Here is a 21,693-nt window from a genome sequence, read left to right as displayed (position 1 = left end):
AAAAGCGAAACTTAGCAAGCGAGGCTAGCAGATGTCTTCTGCATTGGCAGTGGAGTAGCCATTTACAGGTTTGAAGCATTTTCAGAGGCAGCCCTGTGAATTGAGAAGAACAAGTGCTTAATCCCCATTTTGCACATCAAGAAATAGTACTACGACGGGGGTGTTAGGATTGTTGACCACAACTGACAGAAACCAGACTTTAAATAGCCTGGGCTAGAAAAGCAACTTGTTGGCTCATGTCTGTTTTCCTGCTGTGGGCAGTAAGGCCCTGAAGCAAGAGATGAGGGGACTCCCGTCTCCTCTGCCTGCCTCCTTCCATATCGGCCTTGACTTCAGAGTGGCTCCTGCCCCAAAGCTCAGGGAGAAATGGCCACCAGCAGGTCCCTCAGTTCACCTCCTATCAGAAGGGGTCTGGCCCAGGGGAGAAATTCCTGGAGTGAGATCAGATTAGCCAGGTTTGAGTCCAATGGCCGTCCCTAGATGACCACCTTTGGAGCTGGTTGGGAGACGATTTTCTTGAAAGAAGGGGAAGAGCTGAAAGCAGCCGAGTTGGAAAGAGAAGGAGGGTGGTACGTGGGATACAAGTAGAGAGCGAAAGAGCTGCTGAAAATCAGGGTCCTTCTAGGAGGATGTGTCTCTCTGTGGGGGAGGAAGGGAAGAATTTGTGGTGTAGTAACTGTGGGTGCTGCCTGACGTGTCCTCTTATGGGGAAGGTGCTGTGGGCGGACAGGCATGTGCTTCCGTTGCAGTTAATGTATTTGACTTTTGTGATGGAAGTAGATGCCAACGCCACGGAGAGCTTCTCCCAGCAACCCCGGAACCACACGGCCCCCGTGTCTGGATACCAACTCAAACGTGTGGACCTGTCTTCGGACCATCTTCTGACCGGAGACACAGAAGTCCTGATTACGGGGTTGGTGCCCGACACGCAGTACCGTGCCACTGTCTATTCTCAAGCAGCAGATGGCACAGAAGGAGGGCCCCAGCGCATAACGTTCAGGACGGGTATGTTGAATTTTGTAGAATGTCTTCAGCCCGCGTTTTCCAGCACCCACTTTGGTCTTCTGTGATTCTCGTCTCTCCGTTATCTCTTGCTTCACAAGTACTTGTGTCGTCAGAGGGAGTTTTCTGGAAGAGATTTCGGACAGAGCAAATCCAGTGAGTTTCTTCCTAACTCCGTGGCCAAGACGCTTCTTTCTTTCAAAAGCTCACTAACGCGTATCGGGCAGCTGCTACGTGCAGACGCGAGGTGCTACCTCGTGTCTTCCTTTCGTGTCTCTGCACCCAGGCCAGTGGGACAAGCTGGTGTAATATTTTTCTCTTATAATTAGCTATTCTTCTTGTCATTTGTTGGTTAAGTATTTTCCCCTTCAGGTAAGAAAATGAGGTGTTTTTTTTTGTTGTTGTTGTTGCTTGTTTTGGGGTTTTTTTGTTTTGTTTTGTTTTGTTTTGTTTTTTGGCCTCCCCTCCAATGCATGCTGATCTTTCTGTGGAAGCTTGTTGATATGTGCATTGCTCTTCCTACCTATAATTTAATGGTATTTCCGCTCTGTAAACTGACCAATATTTGGAGGTGTGTCGGATTGGTGCTGACGAGGGGGCAAAGAAATGCATGGTTCCTTCCTAAGGGGAGTTCAGGATAGATGGGGAGTCGAGAGAGACATCCACGCATTGACAAGTCCATGGTCAGGCCCCGTGGGCTCAGGAATAAATGCTGCACCAGTGTCACCCTCAGGGACTTGGTTGAGGCAACACGAACTCCCACTCTGGTTACCTGACCCAAAAATATATCTGTTCTCAAAGGCTGTCGGAGACCCACAGAATGGAGGGAGAAGGGGTGCGGGCTGGGGGATACAGGGCAGAAAATAAGACTAGGATCCAGGAATCTCTGGGAGGCTAGTAACACCTGGTTACTAGCTGGGACCTGGTAACACCCTCAGGAGTCCGAGTCCCAAGATGGAGACGCTGTCACGTTCGTGATTTCTGGATGGCTGCGTTGGGGGAAGGGAGCGTGGTCCTCCGGCTTCTACATGGATGACGAGCACGTCAGGGGGGATTTGGTGCTGTTGGGTGCCGCCCAGGTGACACGTGGCCACCGTCCACTGCAGCTGCCCCCTGAGTGCTCTAGACAGTGGAAGGCTGGAGCACGATCTTAGCATCAAATCCCGAGGGAAGGCCTCTTCTATAGGCAGGATTTGAACTTGCTTTGAAGAGAGACTAGGATTTGGATAAAGGGAGAGAGGGAGGAAGATATGTCCACCGAGGAAACATTATGAGTGAAAGTGCAGGTGGTGGACCCCGAGGTACGAAGGTAGAGAGGTACGAGGAGCGGGTGACAGCTCGAGGACCCTGGTAATTCTGGAGGGGTCGACTTCGTTCCTAGAGAGTTGTGATCGTATGCTCGTGAGTTGGGTGTCTCTGTCAGAGGCAGTTACTAGCCGGGCCATGTCACTTGCAGGGGCTGGACAGTCTGGGCAGGATGCCTATGACAGGTTGTGTCTGTAAAGAATTACTGCTTTTCCCTGTGCCCACCTTGAAGGAGGGTCCACTTGTGCCCTCCTTTCTTCTTTCCCGTTCTACCGGTGATGCCAGTGTGTGGGTGAGGAGGGGAGGATGTAGCTCTAGGAAAGGCCGCTTGGCTTCTGGGGATCCTCAGTGACCCAGCAGGTTGGCAGGTGGGAGGGCTCGGTGTCTAGAGGGTGGGGCAGGAGGAGGAGGAAGAAGGGGCCCTCCAGGGGTGCCTTTGACAGCGGTGGGGCCGTCCTACACACAAGATGCTTGTGCAAGAGGGTGAATGGGCCCCTCGCTGAGCAATGTACCCCAGGGCTGGCTCCATCCAGAGGATGAGCCCTTTGCCTGACTTGCTAAAAGGGGTCTTGTGGGTTAGCGTGGGCCTCGGGTTCCCTGCTTTTAAAGCTGTCTGAACAGAATTAAATAGTGATTGCAGGGGCACCTGGGTGGCTCAGTCGGTTAAGCATCTGACTTTGGCTCAGGTCATGATCTTGTGGTTCCTGAGTTCGAGTCCTGCATCGGGTTCTGTGCTTACAGCTTGGAGCCTGGAGCTTGCTTCAGTTTCTGTGTCTCCCTCTCTCTCTACCCCTCCCCTGCTCACGCTGTGTCTCTCTCTCTCTCTCTCTCTCTCTCTCAAAAATAAACATTAAAAAAAATAGTGATTGCATCTTAGGCTCTCAGATATATGGATACACATGGCCTGGTTTGTGTGAACTGTCCTAGCACTTGACAAGTAATAATTATAGTAACTTTAACCCTCTCTGTGTGGCATGTGTGTGTGTATATGTGCATATCTAGATGTACATACATGCACACAATACATGTCTCGCACAAAGCATTTTTCAAGCATCTCGTTAGGTGGGATGGGGTTAAGGAAATCATCAGAGCACGTTGAGACACCTGAGATTAGTCGTGGTAGGAAGTCACCTCTAAGGCTGATGAGCAAGGGGAAGAAGGGGTGCTTCTGGAACCTGGTGGGGGCTGGGGCAGTGGAAGAGGCAGCCTTGTCAGAACAGGCAGCCCGAGCAGAGGCCTGTGGGAGAAACACTTCACTGCTTACTCCTCTGCTTCCAGGTCGCCTGCTCACATTGCTTGCAGGTGGAACCCAGTCCCAGGGCCTCTGGCAGGGCCTCCCTCCTTCCTGCCAGCCGCAGTGACGCAGCATGTAGGGGTCAGCCTTCCAGGGCACAGAGCAGTCAGGGGACGGACAGCATGGGTTGGGAGGGTAGGATGGGCCAGTGGCAGATTATTAGAGCTCTGTGTTATCTTTTCTCGAGGTTAGGAATGTTACCCCCATTTTGCAGATGAGGAGACTGAGCTCACATGATTTTCCTCAGAACTACCTGGCCATTAATGCAGAACTAACCTTGGAACCCGGACCTGCCTTGCGCTAAAGTGTGTGATCTTTAATGGGTCCTGTATAGTTCATTCTGGAAGCATATATGCTTGAGAGTGTTTCTGGGTCACCCCAGGACCTGGGCAGGGCATGAGTAGAGTCCATGTTGTTGTTTGAAGAGCCTGTCATATCTCTAAGAGTAAACTCACAAGAAGAACCAAGCGGTAGCTATGCAGTTGCAATTGGCCAGGTCGTCTCTTCACTGAAGATGATGTCTGACACTTGCTGGGACCCCCATACATTGATGTATGTTGTGGTGAAAATGTGTAGGAGAGGAAGGCATGAGTGCTGAGAATCTTTCTTATAATGGATGACAGGCCCTGATGATGGTTTGTCTCTGTCTCTCTCTCTGGCTTGGCCATTCTGGTTACTGTTAATGCCTCTTCTGTCTTCACAGTCGCCAGTCAAGTGTTTGACGTTGAAGTTGTGGACATCAACGCAACAAACATGACCCTGACCTGGAAAATCAATGATAACGAGTCGTCCTCTGTCTATACCTACAAGATACAAGTCACTGGGGAGACGGATTCCTTCACCCTCCATGTCAATGAGACTCAGGTCGTCATTACTTCGCTCAACTCGAGTACCTTGTACAACATCACGGTGCATCCTCTCCTTGGCAACAGTTCCGAGGGCGTGCCGGGTTTTCTCCAAGTGTACACCCGTGAGTTCACTCATTGTTTTGCTGACCTCTCTCACCTGCCCGCTATGTGCCAGGCCCAGGTACGAGACAAAGCTTTGTCCCTACCCTCGAGGAAAACACAGCTCAGTGTGTGAGCTCACAGGGACTCTAACCTCCTTCCGGATGTGCGCCATCGTAACGATGATCGTTGACTGACCCACCCCACGTGCTGAACATGGTGTACATGCTTTCCTGGCACTGTCTTCTTTTTGTTTTACTTTTTTACACTTTTAAATTTTATTTTGTGTGTGTGTGACAGAGAGAGAGAGAGCGAGCATGTGAGCGCGGGAAGAACAGAAAGAGAGGGGGGGAAAGAATCCCAAACAGGCTCCACGCTGTCAGCGCAGAGCCCAATGTAGGGCTTGATCCCATGAACCATGAGATCATGACCTGAGCCTAAATCAAGAGTTGGTCCCTGAACTGACTGAGCCGCCCAGGCGCCCCTCCTTGCACTGTCTTATGTGGTGTTCACAGACCTGTGACTTGGTTGGAATTAGCCTTATTTTATGAATCAGGGAGCCGTGGCTGAGAGAGGTGCTGTAGGGAGGTGTTACACATGTGGCAGAGGTAGGATTCAACAGCTGGGCTGACTCTAGCCTGTGCTTGTAATGACCATTCATTCTGGCATGGTAGAGGCAAAATGATGCACGGAGACAAAAAGAACCTGGTTATTCATGTCCCTCTGTCCTTTGGATACTGACATTATAATGAAGCAGGGCACAGATATATCTCACCCTTTCTTTGCTTACCTGTGCTTTAAAGAGAAGATGACAGGCAGCAAATAAAAAGCTTCCTGTTCCAGGGCACCTGGGTGGCTCGGTCAGTTAAGTGTCTGACTTCGGCTCAGGTCATGATCTCACAGTTCGTGGGTTCGAGCCCTGCACTGGGGTTTGTGTCGAGCCTGGAGCCTGCTTTGGATTCTCTGCCTTCCTCTCTCTCTGCCCCTCCCCTACTTGTGCGCGCGCTCTCTCTCTCTCTCTCTCTCTCTCTCTGTCTCTCTCTCTGTCTCTCAAAAATAAACATTAAAAAAAGATGCTTTCTGTTCCAAAGAAGGTCCGAGAATTAGAGTAAAGCAATAATGGTATACCAGTAGTACATAGTATAACAGTATCGTACCATACCAGGCGCTTTATGGGTATTGCGATGGCCTCCATGGTAGGTATTAGGATCCCTGTTTTACAAATAAGGAGGCTGCAGCCCCACCCAGCCGAATGATTTGCCCAAGGGCGCAAAGTGGCAGAGCAGAGACGTGGGTCCCAGGGATGCCTGGCTCTGGACCCAGGGCTCGTTTCACAGAATGCTTCACTTGGGTGTCTGTTCCTTGCTAGGAAGTACACCTTAGGCACCTTTACAAATGTCTTCTGGACTGGCTCTTTGGGGTAAGTGGAATCTGGTTTCCCTTCCTCACCTTCTACACTTTTACTCTTCAGTCCCTTTGTTAGTTCAGACTAGGTTTGGCTGTGAGTAACAAAAAAACTTCCCGAGGATGCACGGCGTAAACAAAACAGGAGTTTGTTTCTTTGTCCTTGTAGAAGCAGCACCAGTGCTAGGCAGGACGGGATGGAAGAGTGTTAGCCAGGGCTCCGTGGCAGGAAACAGAAGCTTTTTATGAGCTTTTTTCAGCCCAAAGGAACTCGATCCTGGGAGCCGAGGGTTTGCAGAGTTATTGGGAGGGCTGGTATGTTATTTTGCCAGGGCTGCTGTTACAAGTACCACAGACTGCAGAGCTTAAACAACAGAAATTTATTTTCTCACAGTTCTGGAGGCAAGAAGTTTGAGATCAAGGTGATGAACGGTTGGGCTCCTCTGAGGCCTCTCTCCTTGGCTGGAAGATGTCTGTCTTCTCCCCGTGTCTTCACGTGGTTGTCCTTTGGTCTGTGCATGACTGTGTCCTAATCTCCTCTTCTTACCAGGACACCAGTCATATACTGGATTAGGACCTACTCTAATGACCTTGTTTTACCGTAATCACCTCTTTAAAGGCCCTGTCTCCAAATATACCACCTTCTGAGGTACTGGGTGTTAGGGCTCCAACATATGAATTTTGAGGGGACACGATTCAACTCTTAACAGCTGGGGGAGCAGGCTTTAGGCTGGGACCCAGGAATGGCTCCCACACTAAGGGGTGCAGTTTTGTCACAGTCTGCAACCCCCACTGTAGGTGTTGGCTCCAGAAATATATGTTCTGCGCTGTAATCTGGGGATCAGGAAGCCATAGGTGCCACCACAGCCACCGTACTCGTTCTGGAGCTAGGCGGCCTGAGCTCTGGGTATTGCATCTACATTCCAGCTACAAGGAGGAGGAAGGGCAGAAGGTAGTGCTCCACGCGTTCACGATACTTCCTAAAAGTCATACGGTACTTCTGCTCACATCCTATTGACCAGAACTCAGCCACATGGCTAATCTAGCAGCAAAGGAGGCTGGGAAATATAGTCTTTATTTCCGACAGCCAGGTACACAGCTAAAAATCTGGGGTTGTACGACTAAGGGAAAAGCCAGGTAAGGAATGGGTTTTAGGGGTCAACAGCAGTCTCTACTGCATGTTCCTCAACAGAGGTTCTGGGAGGCCTAATAATGTATTTGAGATAAAGCAGCCAGCAACAGCCAAGGTCCTACCCCAGAGTGTTAGCTCGTGCCCACGTGGGTTCACCCCTCCTCTCATTTCCGGTGAATGACTTTGTACAACCTAAGCATGCAGTTTCTATGCTCTTGTAGCCAACTGTTTTCTCAGTAGCCAAAAATACCAGTTGCTAAGGGCATTGTAGGCGATAATACAAAGAAGAGAGAAAGGTCGGATGTCCCAAGTGTGCATATAATCTCAGTGTAAATATTTTGTGAGGTTCAGTCACCCTGTTTTCTGTAGAACCAGGCTCTAAATCTAGTTGTTTACTCTCTTCCCACAGCCCCCCGTCCAGTTTCCGACTTTCGAGTGACGAGTGTCGGCACAAGGGAAGTTGGCTTAGCTTGGAGCAGCAATGACGCAGATTTCTTCAAGATACTTACCACAGAGGAAGGAGCTGGAAAATCTCCGCTGGAAACAGCCACCCAAAACCAAAGTATTGTCATTGGTGGCTTATACCCTGGAACCAAGTATCGTTTTGAAATATTTCCACAAGGACCAAATGGGACTGAAGGGGAGTCCCAGACGGTTTACAATAGAACTGGTAAGCAAATAGGCTGTGTTTTCTGTAAAACAGTGGTGTTTCTTAAATCAGTATAATTTATAATGCCAGGTTTTCCAAATATTGCTTTTAATTATCTAATGAAAATCTTAAAAACATTTATAATGACAGTAATGCATATTCATTATGTAAAATACATAGACAAGCAAAAGAAAATCACATAGTAAACTCTCAACCAGAAATAATCACTGGTAACTTTTGGTGTATTTTTGATGTATGAGATAATCAGTGATAACTTTTTTAATTTTAAATATGTGCCTATATTTTATTTATTTATTTATTTATTTATTTATTTATTTATTTAGAGTGGGGAAGGGACAGAGGGAGAGAGAAGTTGTGGGGTTCCATCACACAAATCATGAGATAATGACCTGAGCCGAAATCAAGAGTCAGATGCTCAACTGACTGAGCCACTCAGGCACCCCTACATATTTTTTCTTTTACAAACATTGAAGTCATCCTATTCATGTGGTTTTATAATCTGCTTCTTACCACATAGCAGCTTATTATGAGTGTTCTTCCCTGTCAGTATAAATATTTCTACAGGATAATTTTAATATCTTCCTGGCATTCCATTGTCTAAATCGGGTCAACAGATAATAATGGCCTATGGGCCACATCTGGCCATTGCCTGTTTTTATAAATAAAGTTTTATTAGAACACAACCATGCTTATGTGTTTATATACTATCTATAACTTCTTTTGTGCTAGAAATGAGCAGTTGCAATAGAAAATATATGGCCCACAATACTTAAAATATTTATTCTGTGTCCCTTAAAGGAAAACTTAGTTGACTTGTGGGCTAGATCATTGTTACCCAAAGTGTGATCCAGGGATCTCTGAGAGTCCCCTAGATTCTTTCAAGGAGTTGATGAGTTGTTATTATTATCATACTGCTTCTAAAGTGTTTATTTGGCTTTTTTAATCTTATTCTCTCATGATGGGTGTATAATGGAGCTTTCCAGATGCTATATGACAAGGGATGACATCATCACTCTGATGGCTAATGGAATGTATGCTTGTGTATTCTTATGTTTTAAAAATTCTTCATTTTTTATTTCTTTAAAATTTTTTTTTGGGTTTTATTTACTTTTGAGAGAGAGACAGAGAGAGAGCGAACGAGAGAGCATGAGCGGGGGAGGGGCAGAGAGGGATGGAGACACAGAATCCGAAGTAGGCTCTAGGCTCTGAGCTAGATGTGGGGCTCCAGCTCATGAACCGTGAGATCATGACCTAAGCCCAAGTCAGAAGCTTAACCAACTGAGCCACCCAGACGCCCCTTCATTTTTTATTTCTAATACAGTAAATATAAATATAGCCTACATAAATAAAAATTCTCTTTTAAGAAGGTAAAGGGGTCCTGAGATTCAAAAGTTTAAGAACCAATGATATGGATGTATTATAAATTATTGAAGTACTCCCCTATTGTTGGAAAAGTAGATTGTAGATTATTTACAGTCTTTCATAAACAGCATTATTCTTTGAGCCTAAGTGATCTTGATAAAAGTATTTCATCAAAACAATTTAATGTTCATTACTGTTGTTTTTAAAATTTGAAATACATTTTTTGGGATAGCTTGGAAAACATACACTATTCCTTGAGCTTTGATTGCAAGAGAATTGAAATCTTTTATATAGAAGGGAAGAATAAAAAAACGAGGCCTAATTCCTTTAGGCACACATGAAATCATTTGGGCTTTTGAGATTCTCCTTGTGTAGGTTTCTTCAACTCTGTTGGTTGGGTGAAGGCATTGATAGTTCCTTGAAAGGTCTGTTTCCAAAATAAGGGACTGCTAAAGTGCATTCCTTAGATGAAATGCAGTAATTCCATTTCAAGTCTGAATTTTATTTTTTTGTTAAAAAAATTTTTTTAATGTTTATTTATCTTTGAGAGAGACAGAGCATGAGTGGGGGAAGGCCAGAGAGAGAAGGAGACACAGAATCCAAAGCAGGCTCCAGGCTCTGAACTGTCAGCACAGATCCCGATGCGGGGCTTGAACCCATGAACTCTGAGATCATGACTTGAGCCGAAGTCAGATGCTTCGCTGACTGAGCCACCCAGGCGCCCCTCAAGTCTGAATTTTAGATTATACTGTTGAGATGGCGTCTTAACGTCAACATATATTTCTGTTTTTCTTTTGAGAATGTCGCTAACCGTGAGGATTACCGTGGTGGGGGACACTTGATATTGTGTGAATTGCCAATGCCCAGAACTTAATGTGATAATAGCTTAATATATTGGGGGTCTGCAAAGTGCTGGGCTCTCATCTTTTATTTAAAAATTTTTGTCATAACTTCACGAGGTAGGCACTGTTAGCATCTCCGTTTTCCAGAGCAGGAAATGGGAGTTCTGTGAGCTTTATAACTGGCCCAGAGTGACAAAGGAGTGAACTGACCTCTGGCTTTGAAGAATGAGGTCTCAAGCAGAGTGTGGACTGATGGTCAGCTGCAAAGCAATTTAGGACTATTCGTTGAGGAGAAGTTACATCTCTTGTACTGTAACCTCTAATTGAGTCCCATTGAATGGGAATCATGAAGAGTTGTAATAAGGCACTAATCTCTTAGGGGATTATCATTCTATGGTTGAACAACTTCCATTATTAAAGTCAGTATAACAGCATTAAAGGCAATTTTGAAGAAGGGAAACAAATGCTATATGATTCAGCAGTTCCAATTCTGCGTGTGTGTGTGTGCGTATGTTTGTGTACATGTTTATATGTGTATATGTATGTATATGTATTTATATGATATTTATATTTCCCAAAGGATTGAAAATAGAGACTCGACCAGTTATCTGTATACCAGTGTTCATGGTAGCACGATTTACATCAGCCAAGAGTAGAAGCAGTCAAGTGTCCAGAGAGCAGTGGATAGACAAAACGTGGTATATCCACACAATAGAATATTATTCAGCCATAAAAATGAATGAAATTCTGATACCCGCTGCATGGATGAACCTCAAAACATTATGCTACGTGAAAGAAGCTAGACACAGAAGGACAAATATTGTATGATTCCACTTACCTGAGGTTCTTGGAATAGGCAAGTTCATAGAGACCAAAGGAGAACAGAGGTTACCAGGGAGGGAAGTGTGGGGAGTTGCTGCTTAAATGGAACAGAGTCTGTGTTGGGGGTGATGAAATATTTTGGGTATAGATAGTGATGATAGTGTCACAAAATTGTGAATGTATTTAATGCCTCTGAGTTGTACATTTACAGATGGTTAAAATTATAGATATGGATATTTTGCCACCATAGAAAGGAAGGGAAACAAGAAGAACTCTGCCTTCTCACCCCGCTGAATTCCTTTCACATCTGTGTCCACAGTCATAGGTTTTGTTTACATCGTTGTAATTATTATACAAATAATTGTAATTTGTATTTCAACTGTTTTTTTTAACTCAGTGTATATTGTAGCCTCCCTCCCATAGTATGTATGGTCTTTATGTTTTTAGTGGCTGCAGGATGTTTCATTATATAGCCAGATCACAGTTTATAGAGCCCTTCTCTTTTTATGGAATATTTAGGTTATTTCTATTTTTTTTTTTACATTTATAGATAATGATGTACTTTTTTCTTTTTTTGAAGTTTATTTTGAGAGAGAGAGAGAGAAAGAGAGAGAGAGAATGCATGTGGGAGGGGTAGAGAATCTCAAGCAGGCTCCCATGTGGTGAGCATGGAGCCTGACGCGGGGCTTGAACCCTTGAACCCTGAGATCACGACCTGAGCTAAAATCAAGATTTGGATGTTCAACTGACTGAGCCACCCAGATAATGGCGTCCTTTTATGGTCTTTTGTCTGTGGAATCCCTGTGACATCAGGAATCTGGTGGTAGGGAAAGAAGACTCTCAAAGCTACCTACCTTTACAGAGGAGCCACTTAAAAAAAATTTTTTTTTTGGAAGAGAGTACATGTGTGTGGTACATGCATGTAAAACACACACACACACACACACACACACACACACACACACACATACACATACACACAAGGTTTTACAGTGAAAATATTTCCCTCTTTTGTCCCCTCACTCAGTTCCTCTCACGAGAGGTGACTTGGGTTCCCAGGTAAAGAGAGAAATGTTTTGAAAGCAAGGGCAGAAAAAGTAGTAGCTTACATGGTTATTTCTGGGCCTCGATCTGTGCATGCACATTACAGCTGGTTCGGTGTGTAGAGGTGAGATGGGGGGGAGCAGGGTACCCCGAGTACCCCTGTGGGAGAGTTCTCTTCTGACCCCAGCTGGGAGGGTGGTTGGGGGGTGTGCGTATGTGTGTTTTCCCTTCTCCACCCTGGCCTTGAATACTCTCAACCTAGCAAACGTCAGCTGTCCATTTCAGTTTTTCTTTTTGGTATATGCCTGTGTTACAGGAAAACGTTTTCTTTTCAGGGAGTTAGATTAAACACACACACATCCACACACACGCCCACTCACCCCCACACACATACACACCCCCACACACACCAAACTATTTATTGAGCTGTACTATACATATTGAAAACACACGCATCATAAGTGCATAGTTTGATGCATTTTCACCAACTGAACCCATCTGGTCATCAGCACTCAGATCAGGAATCTGAATAAGACCTCCACCCCAGAAGACCCCCAAAGGGGGCGTTTTTATGACAAAAGCGAAAGACCAGAGAACCCACAGGACAGATTGGTAAGCTCGCTCATCTGTGTTACGGAAGAGCCAAAATTCTCGAAAGACAGGAGTGTGCGTGTTTCTCGCTTGCTTTGGAGTTTGCCCTCTGTGAACTCGTCTGAGACTTTGCTGGCAAAAGAGCAAGCTCTCTGGACACTTTGCAATAAAGCTGGGTGTTAAGATGGTCCTTGACACTTCCTTTGTACCTCCTTTCCTCCCACCAGATCCCAGTGCCGTCTTTGACATCCGCGTGTTCAACGTCACCACAACCGGGATGGAGTTAGAGTGGCAGAGTACGGACAATGCTTCCGAATACACCTACCACCTAGTTATACAGTCCGAGCGCGGCTCTGACAAGATAAACAGTTCTCGCAAAGAGATCACTCTCAGGGATTTGGTTCCAGGCACCTTATATAACATCACGATCTTTCCAGAGGTGAACCACATCCAGGGGAAGCCCAGCTGCACGGCACAGTACACATGTAAGTCTCTTAAGGACACCCTGGTAAGTGGTGTTCTTTCTGATTCTCCTGGAGGGTGGGAAGCAAGCATTGGTTACACGGTGAGGTAAGTGGCCATTCCAGGTAGAATCTGATTCCAGGTAGAATCTGAAGCTGCTTAAGCTGAAAACATTGGCCTCCGCAAAGGTTCTGGTGTTCTCTTGGGGCATTGGTGCTGAGCTGTGTGAGCTTGGAATTGTCCTTAGAAGCAGAAAGATCCGATAAACATGGACAACATAATTATTCCATTCATTCCTTGGGAATACGGACTAGAGGAGAGTCACCTTGTCTTGGTGACATTAGAAGATACTGCTCAAATGGGGAGCTTTGCTTGCAGAGTAGTAAGGAAGGCATCTTGCTAATGTTTGATCTAACTATATGGTAGAGATAGATGGTAGTTTGTATTATCTTTTTCGCATATATTTTCTCTTTCATTAATCAGATTTCCAAAACAGATACGAAATTATACCTGGAAAATATATTTCAGATAAACTTAAAAAAGAAGCCTGGAAAATGAATTCTTTTGAGATTTAATCTGTATAATTATTTTCTGAATGTCTTTTTGGGAAGCCTTCTGTATTTTGAGTCAGCAAATGTTAGCTTTATTTATTCTTTCCTCAAAGGAGCCAGGCTATTTTTAATTGTTAAAAAAAAATTTTTTTTTATTGTTTATTTTTGAGAGACAGAGAGAGAGAGAGAGAGAGAGAGCAAGCACAAGTGGGGGAGGGGCAGAGAGAGAGGGAGACACAGAATCTGAAGCAGGGTCCAGGCTCCAAGTTGTCAGCACAGGGCCCGACATGGGGCTCGAACCCACGAACCGTGATATCCTGACCTGAGCCAAAGTCGGACACTTAACCGACTGAGCCACCCAGGCACCCAGGAGCCAGGCTATTTTTAGATGCAGTAAATAAAATAGTCCTGGAATTCAAGGCTTATCCGTGCCTTTTTTTTTTTTTTTTTTTTTTTTAAACTAAGGGCCCAGCAATGTAGCCAACATTGAAGTAAATACCAGCACCACGGAAGCAACCTTAAATTGGCAGAACTTGGATGAAGCTTCTCCCAGGTATACCTACTACCTTTATATTGGGAAGGATGGAAATTTCAGCCAAGCAACACAACTAGTCACAGACATTGGCGTCACCTATGCTACCGTCACTGAGTTAATACCTGGCTCGTCATACACAGTGGAGATCTTCACCCAAGTGGGAAATGTCACCACGCCACTGGCATCTGGCAGGCAGTCATTCTGTACAGGTGAGTAGCCTCAGGTGCCTCCTGCACTCTTTCCTGTGTGGTGCTGACCTTGCAGGTAGGTCCTCTGCAGGCTTTAGTTTATTAGGTTTCGGGTCGTGTGTGGTAACAGACCCTGGACTCTCCGAGAGAGCCCATTAGCTTAGTAGGGCTGTCTTGTCCTCCTCATTTATTCATCCAGCAGATATTTATGCAACACTTACTATACGCCAGGCGCTGTTAAGGGACACCCCCAAGTCTCTGCCTTCCTGGAACTTCGATTCTGGTGGAGAAGACAGACAGATAATAAGTCATTAGATGATGATTACTGCTAGGGAGAGGGAAAAGAACAGAGAAGGGGGAGAGGAGATGTTTATGTAGGATGCCCTGGGAAGGCCTCAGTGAAAAAGTGACTGTTGAGCAGAGACCTGAAGGAAGTGAAGGAGCCGGCCAGATGGCTGTCAGGGTGTAGAGCATCATAGGCAGAGGAAAGGCCAGTGCAAAGGCCCTGAGTCTGGAGTATGCCTGCTGTGTTGCAGGAAGAGCAGGAGGCCAGGATGGCAGGAGTGGACCAATGGGAGCAAGAGGGTGATGGGTAGGTGGTGCGGCCCCGGGAGGTGACGGGCTAGGAGAGGGATGCCATTCAGGCTTGTGGTTCATGATTTGGCTTTCCCACTGAAGAAGATTGAAAAGGATATTGTTAAAATGGATTTTTTGCCTTTCTCAGTCCTTATCTCTCAGTGTAAAAAGTGCTATAAAGAGAAAGGTAGCCCTGTGTTTAACCTAAGGAGCTTTCAGAGAGCAACCCAGGGAGTGTTCTACAGATGGCTGTGAGTACTTGGGCTCACGGGTCTGATTGGGGCACCTTTGTCACCCCGGCGCCCGTGCACCACCTTATTCTTCCCCCTCTTTGTACCTACCTCTTTCCTTGCTTAGACCAAGCCGCTCAGGTGTGTTCAGGCTGATTTGGAAGCTGAGGGCTGTCATCGGATCAGCCTCCCTGGTAGCGTAGGAGCTGGCACTTTGATGACCTCTGACCTTTCAGGTGGAGCTGCTACAGAAATCCCTGTAGCTCTGAGTCACCCCTGCTCCTCGGGCCCCGTCCACCTGGTCTAGAAGCTGATCTTTGGGATTTGGGTGGCTTCTGCTGCCGAGACTTACCCTCGCTGTAATTATTGCAGTCTAGAGCAAGAGAAAAATACATACGAGCATTTATGCCTGGGGGTGGCTGGAACAGGGGCTGTGGGGGTAGTGGTACGTTGGGGGGGTTACTTTCCCAGGCCTCTGGCGGAGCATGTGGGAGCTGTTAATTGGTGGTTCGTTAATGCTTTTCCTGCCTTAAAATACTGCAGCACTGAAGCAGTGATAATATTCTGCCCCCAGCACCTTAGTACAGAGCTCTCTATTTACAGCAGTTTAGGGTCGGCCGTCAACAAAACTCTATTGGTCCTCAGACAGGTAGAGACAGACAACACACCATTTGAAAGATGAAGAAACCGATCCCATTTACTGTTGATTATTCCACATGTTGTGTGTATACAAAATGCCCTGCACTTGGATTCAGGAAACCCGGGGTCCAGTTTTGGCTTTGTTGCCTAGCAACCAGGTCATCTTCAGCAACTTACGAAACCTCTCAAAGCCTCAGTTGCTTCATCGGCAGAGTGGGGCAGTATTAACCCTACCTCTTCCAGAAGGATTGTCAGGAGGGCCCCAGAATGAAGGAGTTGCTGCCTCCATACTGTTATGACAGCGCTAGCTCTCGCAGAGCCCCGTTCTCTTCCAGGGTGGTGATTGACAGCCACTTTCACAGAATCCTCATACGGTCCTGCTGCTGAGGCTCGGTTGGGTAACCGGCCCAGGGTCACACAGTTCAGTAATGCCTGGTTCAACGTCAGCCTCTGCGTCTTCTACCATTCTGCACGGCTGTCTCCTCATCACAGATGAGCCGGGATTCGACTGCCCTCCAAGTGCCGGAGTTTGCAAAGGCACCCGTCCCGGACTCTGATGATGTGCTGTGCTTCCCTTGCAGATCCTGCACCAGTAGCCTCCTTCCGCTGCGAGGTGGTCCCCAAAGAGCCAACCTTGATTCTCAAGTGGGCCTGCCCTCCCGGCACCAACACAGGCTTCGGGCTGGAGATCAGCAGAGGGGCTTGGAAAAATGTGACAGACCTGGAGAGCTGCTCCTCGGAGAACGGCACAGAGTACTGGACGAATGTCACATATTTGAATTTTTCTACCTCCTACAACATCAGCATCACTGCCTTGTCCTGTAACAAGACGGCACCTCCCACCCAAAACACCTGCCTCACTGGCATCACAGGTGGGCTTTGTGGTCCACCCCTGGAGAACGCTGACCCAGCGGGTCTGCACGTGTGGCCTAGAAATCCATATTTCTTTTGAAATTTCTGCTAAAATATATACTTTTTAAGTTTATTTATTTATTTTGAGAGACAGAGACAGAATGAGAGGGGGAGGGGCAAGCAGAGAGGGGGAGAGAGAGAATCCTAAGTAGGCTCCGCCCCACCAGTACAGAGCCAGACATAGGGCTCGAACCCACAAAACCGTGAGATCGTGACCTGAGTTGAAACCAAGAGTCGGGCACTTCACCGACTGAGCCACCCAGGCGCCCCTAAAATATTTGTTTCTGCTGGCATAGACCGTTAACCCAAATCTGTAGAAATCAAGTCTTGAAGAGCAGGGTAAGAGAGACTCATTTTTAACATCCCGAAAGTTTCCTTTGCTTTACAGAATAATTCGCTGCCACATTTTCTTTTAGGTAGTGAGTTCCTTTATTATATCACATGAGAAAAGCATTTTCATAGAAATATCCAAATGTACACAGAAGTAGAGGCAAGCATAAAGAAACCCACATATCCATCATCGCCCAGTTAAATATTTGTCGGAGTTTGACCAATCTTCTTTCATTTATACCCCCCTCCTCCCTGATTGGATTACTTTGAAACCAGTCCTCATCATTTTATAATTTTATTTATAAATACTTTAAGAAGTATTTCTCCAAGATAGGGGCTCCTTTCCCCTTTCTTTCAGACATAACCATATTGCCATTACCATCACTGAAAAATTGAACATTACTTTTATTCACTATTATCATATATTCGGTCAAGATTCTTATTTCCCTGGAATCCATATTGATAAGCTCTCCGGCTGTTTTGGAGAGTGGGGGGGTCACACACTGCACAGGGGATCCCCCTAGTCAGACTTTTCAGGCTCATCGTTCTTATTTCTTTGGAAGAAAGTTGCTTCTTATATCTTTGCTTCGTTATCTGTCTTTTGCTCGTCATGTCTTTGCCAAGGTTATGTCTTAGATCAGCCTGGCGGGTTGGTTTTGCTTTGTGCTTTTCAACCCCTGGATGTGTTTCCTTTAGGGTATCTGAATGTTTCTGGACAATTTCCAAAGAACTCGTGGTTGACATAGTAAGAGAAAAAGGCCTCTTATTACAGGGACACTGACTTGAAAAGTGGTGGAGGGGTTCTGTGGACAGAGTGTTGGATTTTGACAGGCCAACCTGGGTTTGATTCTAAGTTCTGCCTTTTACTAGCTGTGCGATCTCAGAGAAGCTGCGTAACCTCTATGAGCCTTGTTTTTCTTCGTTATAAAAAGGGGAAGTAAGACTAGCTTTCAGGACTGTTAAACAAATTAGATGAGGTAATTTGTATGGAAGGCCACTTGACAGCGGCCATGTATGGCTGCTCAGGTTGTGCAGCACACAATTCCAGGGGATACCATTCATATGGACTACAGTGTGCATGGGGCTCCTTGGAGTTGTGTAGTCTACACTGTAGAGGATGGCCCTGGGTCACACTCCTTTGGGTTTCTGCAGCACTCTAGAACATAATGGAAATAATGAACCTTTTTGTAGTTCTCTTTAATCACGTCATCTCTTGAGCTCCTGAGGAACATCAGCCACATCTGATTTGGTATCTCTAGGGCTATGCTCAGTGCCTGGTGAAGAGAAGGAACTTGTCAGAAGTAGTTTCTGAGCCTGGTAGGGTTGGATAATGACCACTTACTTAGTCCAGGGATTCTCTTACTTTCTATTCTGTAGCTCTCCCTTTCCTCAGATGAATTTTCATATACAAATTTAACACGTCTTTTATTTACTGGAAAAGCGGAGCTGCAATTTCCCCAGGAGAGGTAGGAAGCGTTGGTGGGATGGGTAAATCTGGGGGAATTGAAGTGATGGTCTTTTAACCAATATTTGTTAGTCGCACCGTGTGTTCCTGGGGTAAGGGACACCGGTGAGTAAGGCAGACGGGGCCCCTGGAGCATAGGATTCAGCTAAGCAGAGAGAGGGAAAGTGTTTCCAGTCTTGCAGGTAGATGAGTTAGCCTGCCACCCACAGTCTAGTCCTCTCTGGGCAGCTCAAAGGCAGAGCGCTGGGGGGAATCCTGGGAGCCTGTGTTAGGAAGTCTGGCCAGGCGGTTGACGATTAGACCTGGGAACGGCGCCTCCAAGCGGTCACTGCTGTCAGTTACTTGAGTGGTTGCCGAAGCCTGGTTCAGAGCTGCAACGGCCCAGTAGAAAATGTGAGTCTCCTGCAGAATTTAACCTTTTTTAGGAGCTGCGTTAAAAAAGGTAAGAAGGAACAGCTGGCATTGATTTCAATCACATTTTATTGAACTATGTTGAAAACATTATCGTTTCACTGGGTGAAGTAATTTGTGTGATCTCTGTGAAGTTGATTACTGATGAGATACTTTGCCTTCTTTTTTCGTGCTAAGTCTTTGACGTCCAGTCCGTGTTTCATGTGTGTGGCTCATCCGAGTTTGGGCTGGTCATATTTTCAGAGCTAACTGTTCCGGGTGGCTGGCGGCTGCCGTGCTGGCCAGCGCACGTGTGGGAGCCTCGCGGTGGTGTTTTTGTTCAGCTTTCTCAGCCTCCTGGAATCTTGACACACTAATGAAAACACTCAAACTGTACGTGGGAGACAAATTTAGGTAGAGTGCATGTGTGTATGGTGTGTGTGTGTGTGTGTGTGTGTGTGTGTGTGTGTGTAGAAGGATCATCTTTAATTCAGCATTTTCTTCTTTTGTGTTCATCCAGAGGGTGACCGCACAAGCTCAGCTCAGAAAGGGGAGGCACGTCATCATGAGGGTCACTCGTGGGACATTCCTGTGTGTGCTTTTCTGGTTTCTAGGAAGAGGGTCAGTCGGGTTTCTCTGGTTGGCATTTTAAACCAACTCAGGCAAAAATGAGGACTTTAGTGTGAAGGATGTGGAACAGGAACACAGCCAGGTCTCAGGAGAAAGTGCCTTCTCTCCATTGCAGCTTTGCTTCCCTCTGGGTATCTGTTCTGTTCCATCATGGTCCTCAGCGACCAAGCCATCTGGTGCCGCGTCCACGCAGTGGGCAGGTGCTGCGGACAGCTCCCTCCTTGAGTTCCAGCCACACAGGCCTTTTTATCTGTCGCTCTCCTCCTGCCCTGCTTTTCAGGATACGGCATCTGCCTCCTCTGGGTCAGAAGGGGCTGGGGAAACATAGGAGAGGGAGGTTGTTTTCAACTAGCAAGTTTGCCGGGAGCCTTCTCCAGGCATGTGGCGGGGCACGCTGGAGGTGCCATTGTGAGCTGGGGGAATCTGCAGCTCTGCCTTCCACTGCCCTTCCCTGCCTCTTGCTCTGGATGAGCCCAGCACACCACTCCCACAGCAAGGGCAGGACTTGAGGGCATGGTAGCAAATGCCTCCTTAATCATTTTGTTCTTTTTTTTTTTTTATATATTTCTTATTTTGAGAGAGAGAGAGAGAGAGATCGAGAATGAGCACGAACAGGGGGAGGGGCAGAGAGAGAGGGAGACACAGAATCCGAAGCAGGCTCCAGGCTGTCAGCACAGAGCCCGACGCGGGGCTCGAACCCATGAACCACGAGTTCATGACCTGAGCCGAAGTCAGATGCTTAACCAACTGACCCACCCAGGCACCCCTCTTCTTTGATTTTAAATGGTGGGTGATCATGTTTTGTTTTGTTCTGTTTTAGATCCCCCTCCTCCAGACGGATCCCCGAATATTACATCCATCAGTCACAATTCGGTAAAGGTTGAGTTCAGTGGGTTTGAAGCCAGCCACGGACCCATCAAAGCTTATGCGCTCATTCTCACCACTGGGGACGGTAAGGAGGGGTCAGTTACGGGTTAAACAGCCAGTGAGCTGTGTCGTGACCGGGTGCCATTCCTGTGCTCACTGAGGCACATTAGAGCTACAAATACGTGTCTGTTTTTACACTGTAGCCCACGCTTTGGCACTGAGAAGCGGGTGGGTGAGCTATTTGCCCGACGGTCTAGGTCAGGATTGACAGGCCTTCTGTAAAAAGCTGGATTGCAAAGAGTTTAAGCTTTGCAGGCCATGCAGTCTCTGTTGCGGCCACCTGACTCTGCTGTTGTGGCACAAGACCGCTGCGGAAGATGTGTGAAGAATGAGTGTGGCTGTTCCCATAAAATGTTGTCTACCGGAAGGGGTGGCTGGCTGGATTTGGCCTGTGGATCCTACCTTGCTGACCTCTGATCTAGGTTTTTCTTCTCTTTTACAACACAGGGCCCTCGAGGTGGCAGAATATTAGTCTTAAGCAACTCTCTCTCTTTCCCTCTCTCACCCACACGCTCACATACCCACACCCCCCCCCCCCCGCCACCATACTCAAAGGGTGGCTGTCTCTTGAAGGAAAACAGAAAGTGGTTTGCATTTGTGGTGGGAACTTGCAAAGAGCCATCCTCACAGCTGAGAGTGGAGGAGGCCCCCCAAGCCCCCTTTCCTGACAGGACTCCTTTACATTCTTTGGTGGGAAGGAGGGCACGACTAGAGGGTGTCTTTGTTAGCTGTGTGTGGGTGCTTTGCACAAGGCTGGGCTTTCAGGACCCAGTTCTGTTGTTTTTGTTGATTCTTTAAATATGAATCACGCAGGGGCACCTCTGTCCATTCTCTCAGCCCATGATAACTGCCCTCACCTCCTCGAGGACGTAGAGATCAAGCACCTTGTAAGGGGAGTGGGGATCCTGAAAGACAAGGACTTTGCTGGTGTCATAAACGCACGGCAGAGTTTCAACAACTAATGCTGAGATCTCTCAGTCTCTCTGGCTTTTTGTTTGGGGTCTGTTTCAAGTCGTTGTGTTGGAAAGGTTTTCGGCAACATCCAAGCTTATACCTTCGCCGAATGAAGGAGGCAGTATTTCCTAGTGACCACAATGACCAGTACCAGCCTGTGGTGGATGAGACCACACACTCCGAGCTGATGGTCTGGGTTAGAAATCAACCCCACTGTGTGGGCGGTGTGGCCTTGGGCCCAGGTCCTGCTAGCTTTCCCGGCCTTCATTTTCCCATCTGTAAGATGGGACTAGTCAACGTATGTGATGAGACTCTTGTTAGTTGCTATCGTTTAGTGCAGAGAGATTATGTAAGTCAAACAGTTAGAACTCAACAGAGGTAAAGCCTGGACTGAGAGCACCCTTGTGCTCTGTCATCATTGTCATCGTTATCACCCAGTGTCAATGTCATTATGTAGACGTGGGCGAGACGTAAATCTTTGTCTGGAAA

General features: G+C 46.8%; 1 protein-coding gene across 1 annotated transcript in view; it reads left to right on the top strand.

Annotated features, from left to right (window-relative positions):
* PTPRJ (protein tyrosine phosphatase receptor type J) overlaps positions 1 to 21,693 on the top strand; it is a 170,512-nt gene that overhangs the window by 123,256 nt on the left and 25,563 nt on the right. The window contains exons 5-11 of the mRNA XM_053899703.1: positions 778 to 1,005; positions 4,305 to 4,571; positions 7,494 to 7,754; positions 12,643 to 12,900; positions 13,894 to 14,172; positions 16,178 to 16,468; positions 20,144 to 20,275. Of these exons, the coding sequence (XP_053755678.1) occupies positions 778 to 1,005; positions 4,305 to 4,571; positions 7,494 to 7,754; positions 12,643 to 12,900; positions 13,894 to 14,172; positions 16,178 to 16,468; positions 20,144 to 20,275 (1,716 nt within the window). The remainder of the gene's footprint in view (positions 1 to 777; positions 1,006 to 4,304; positions 4,572 to 7,493; positions 7,755 to 12,642; positions 12,901 to 13,893; positions 14,173 to 16,177; positions 16,469 to 20,143; positions 20,276 to 21,693) is intronic.

The sequence above is a fragment of the Panthera pardus genome, unplaced genomic scaffold (genome assembly GCF_024362965.1).
Source record: "Panthera pardus isolate Hobbes unplaced genomic scaffold, ASM2436296v1 HiC_scaffold_12, whole genome shotgun sequence".
NCBI classification, from domain to species: Eukaryota; Metazoa; Chordata; class Mammalia; order Carnivora; family Felidae; genus Panthera; species Panthera pardus.
This window is presented reverse-complemented; position numbering and strand designations above follow the sequence as displayed.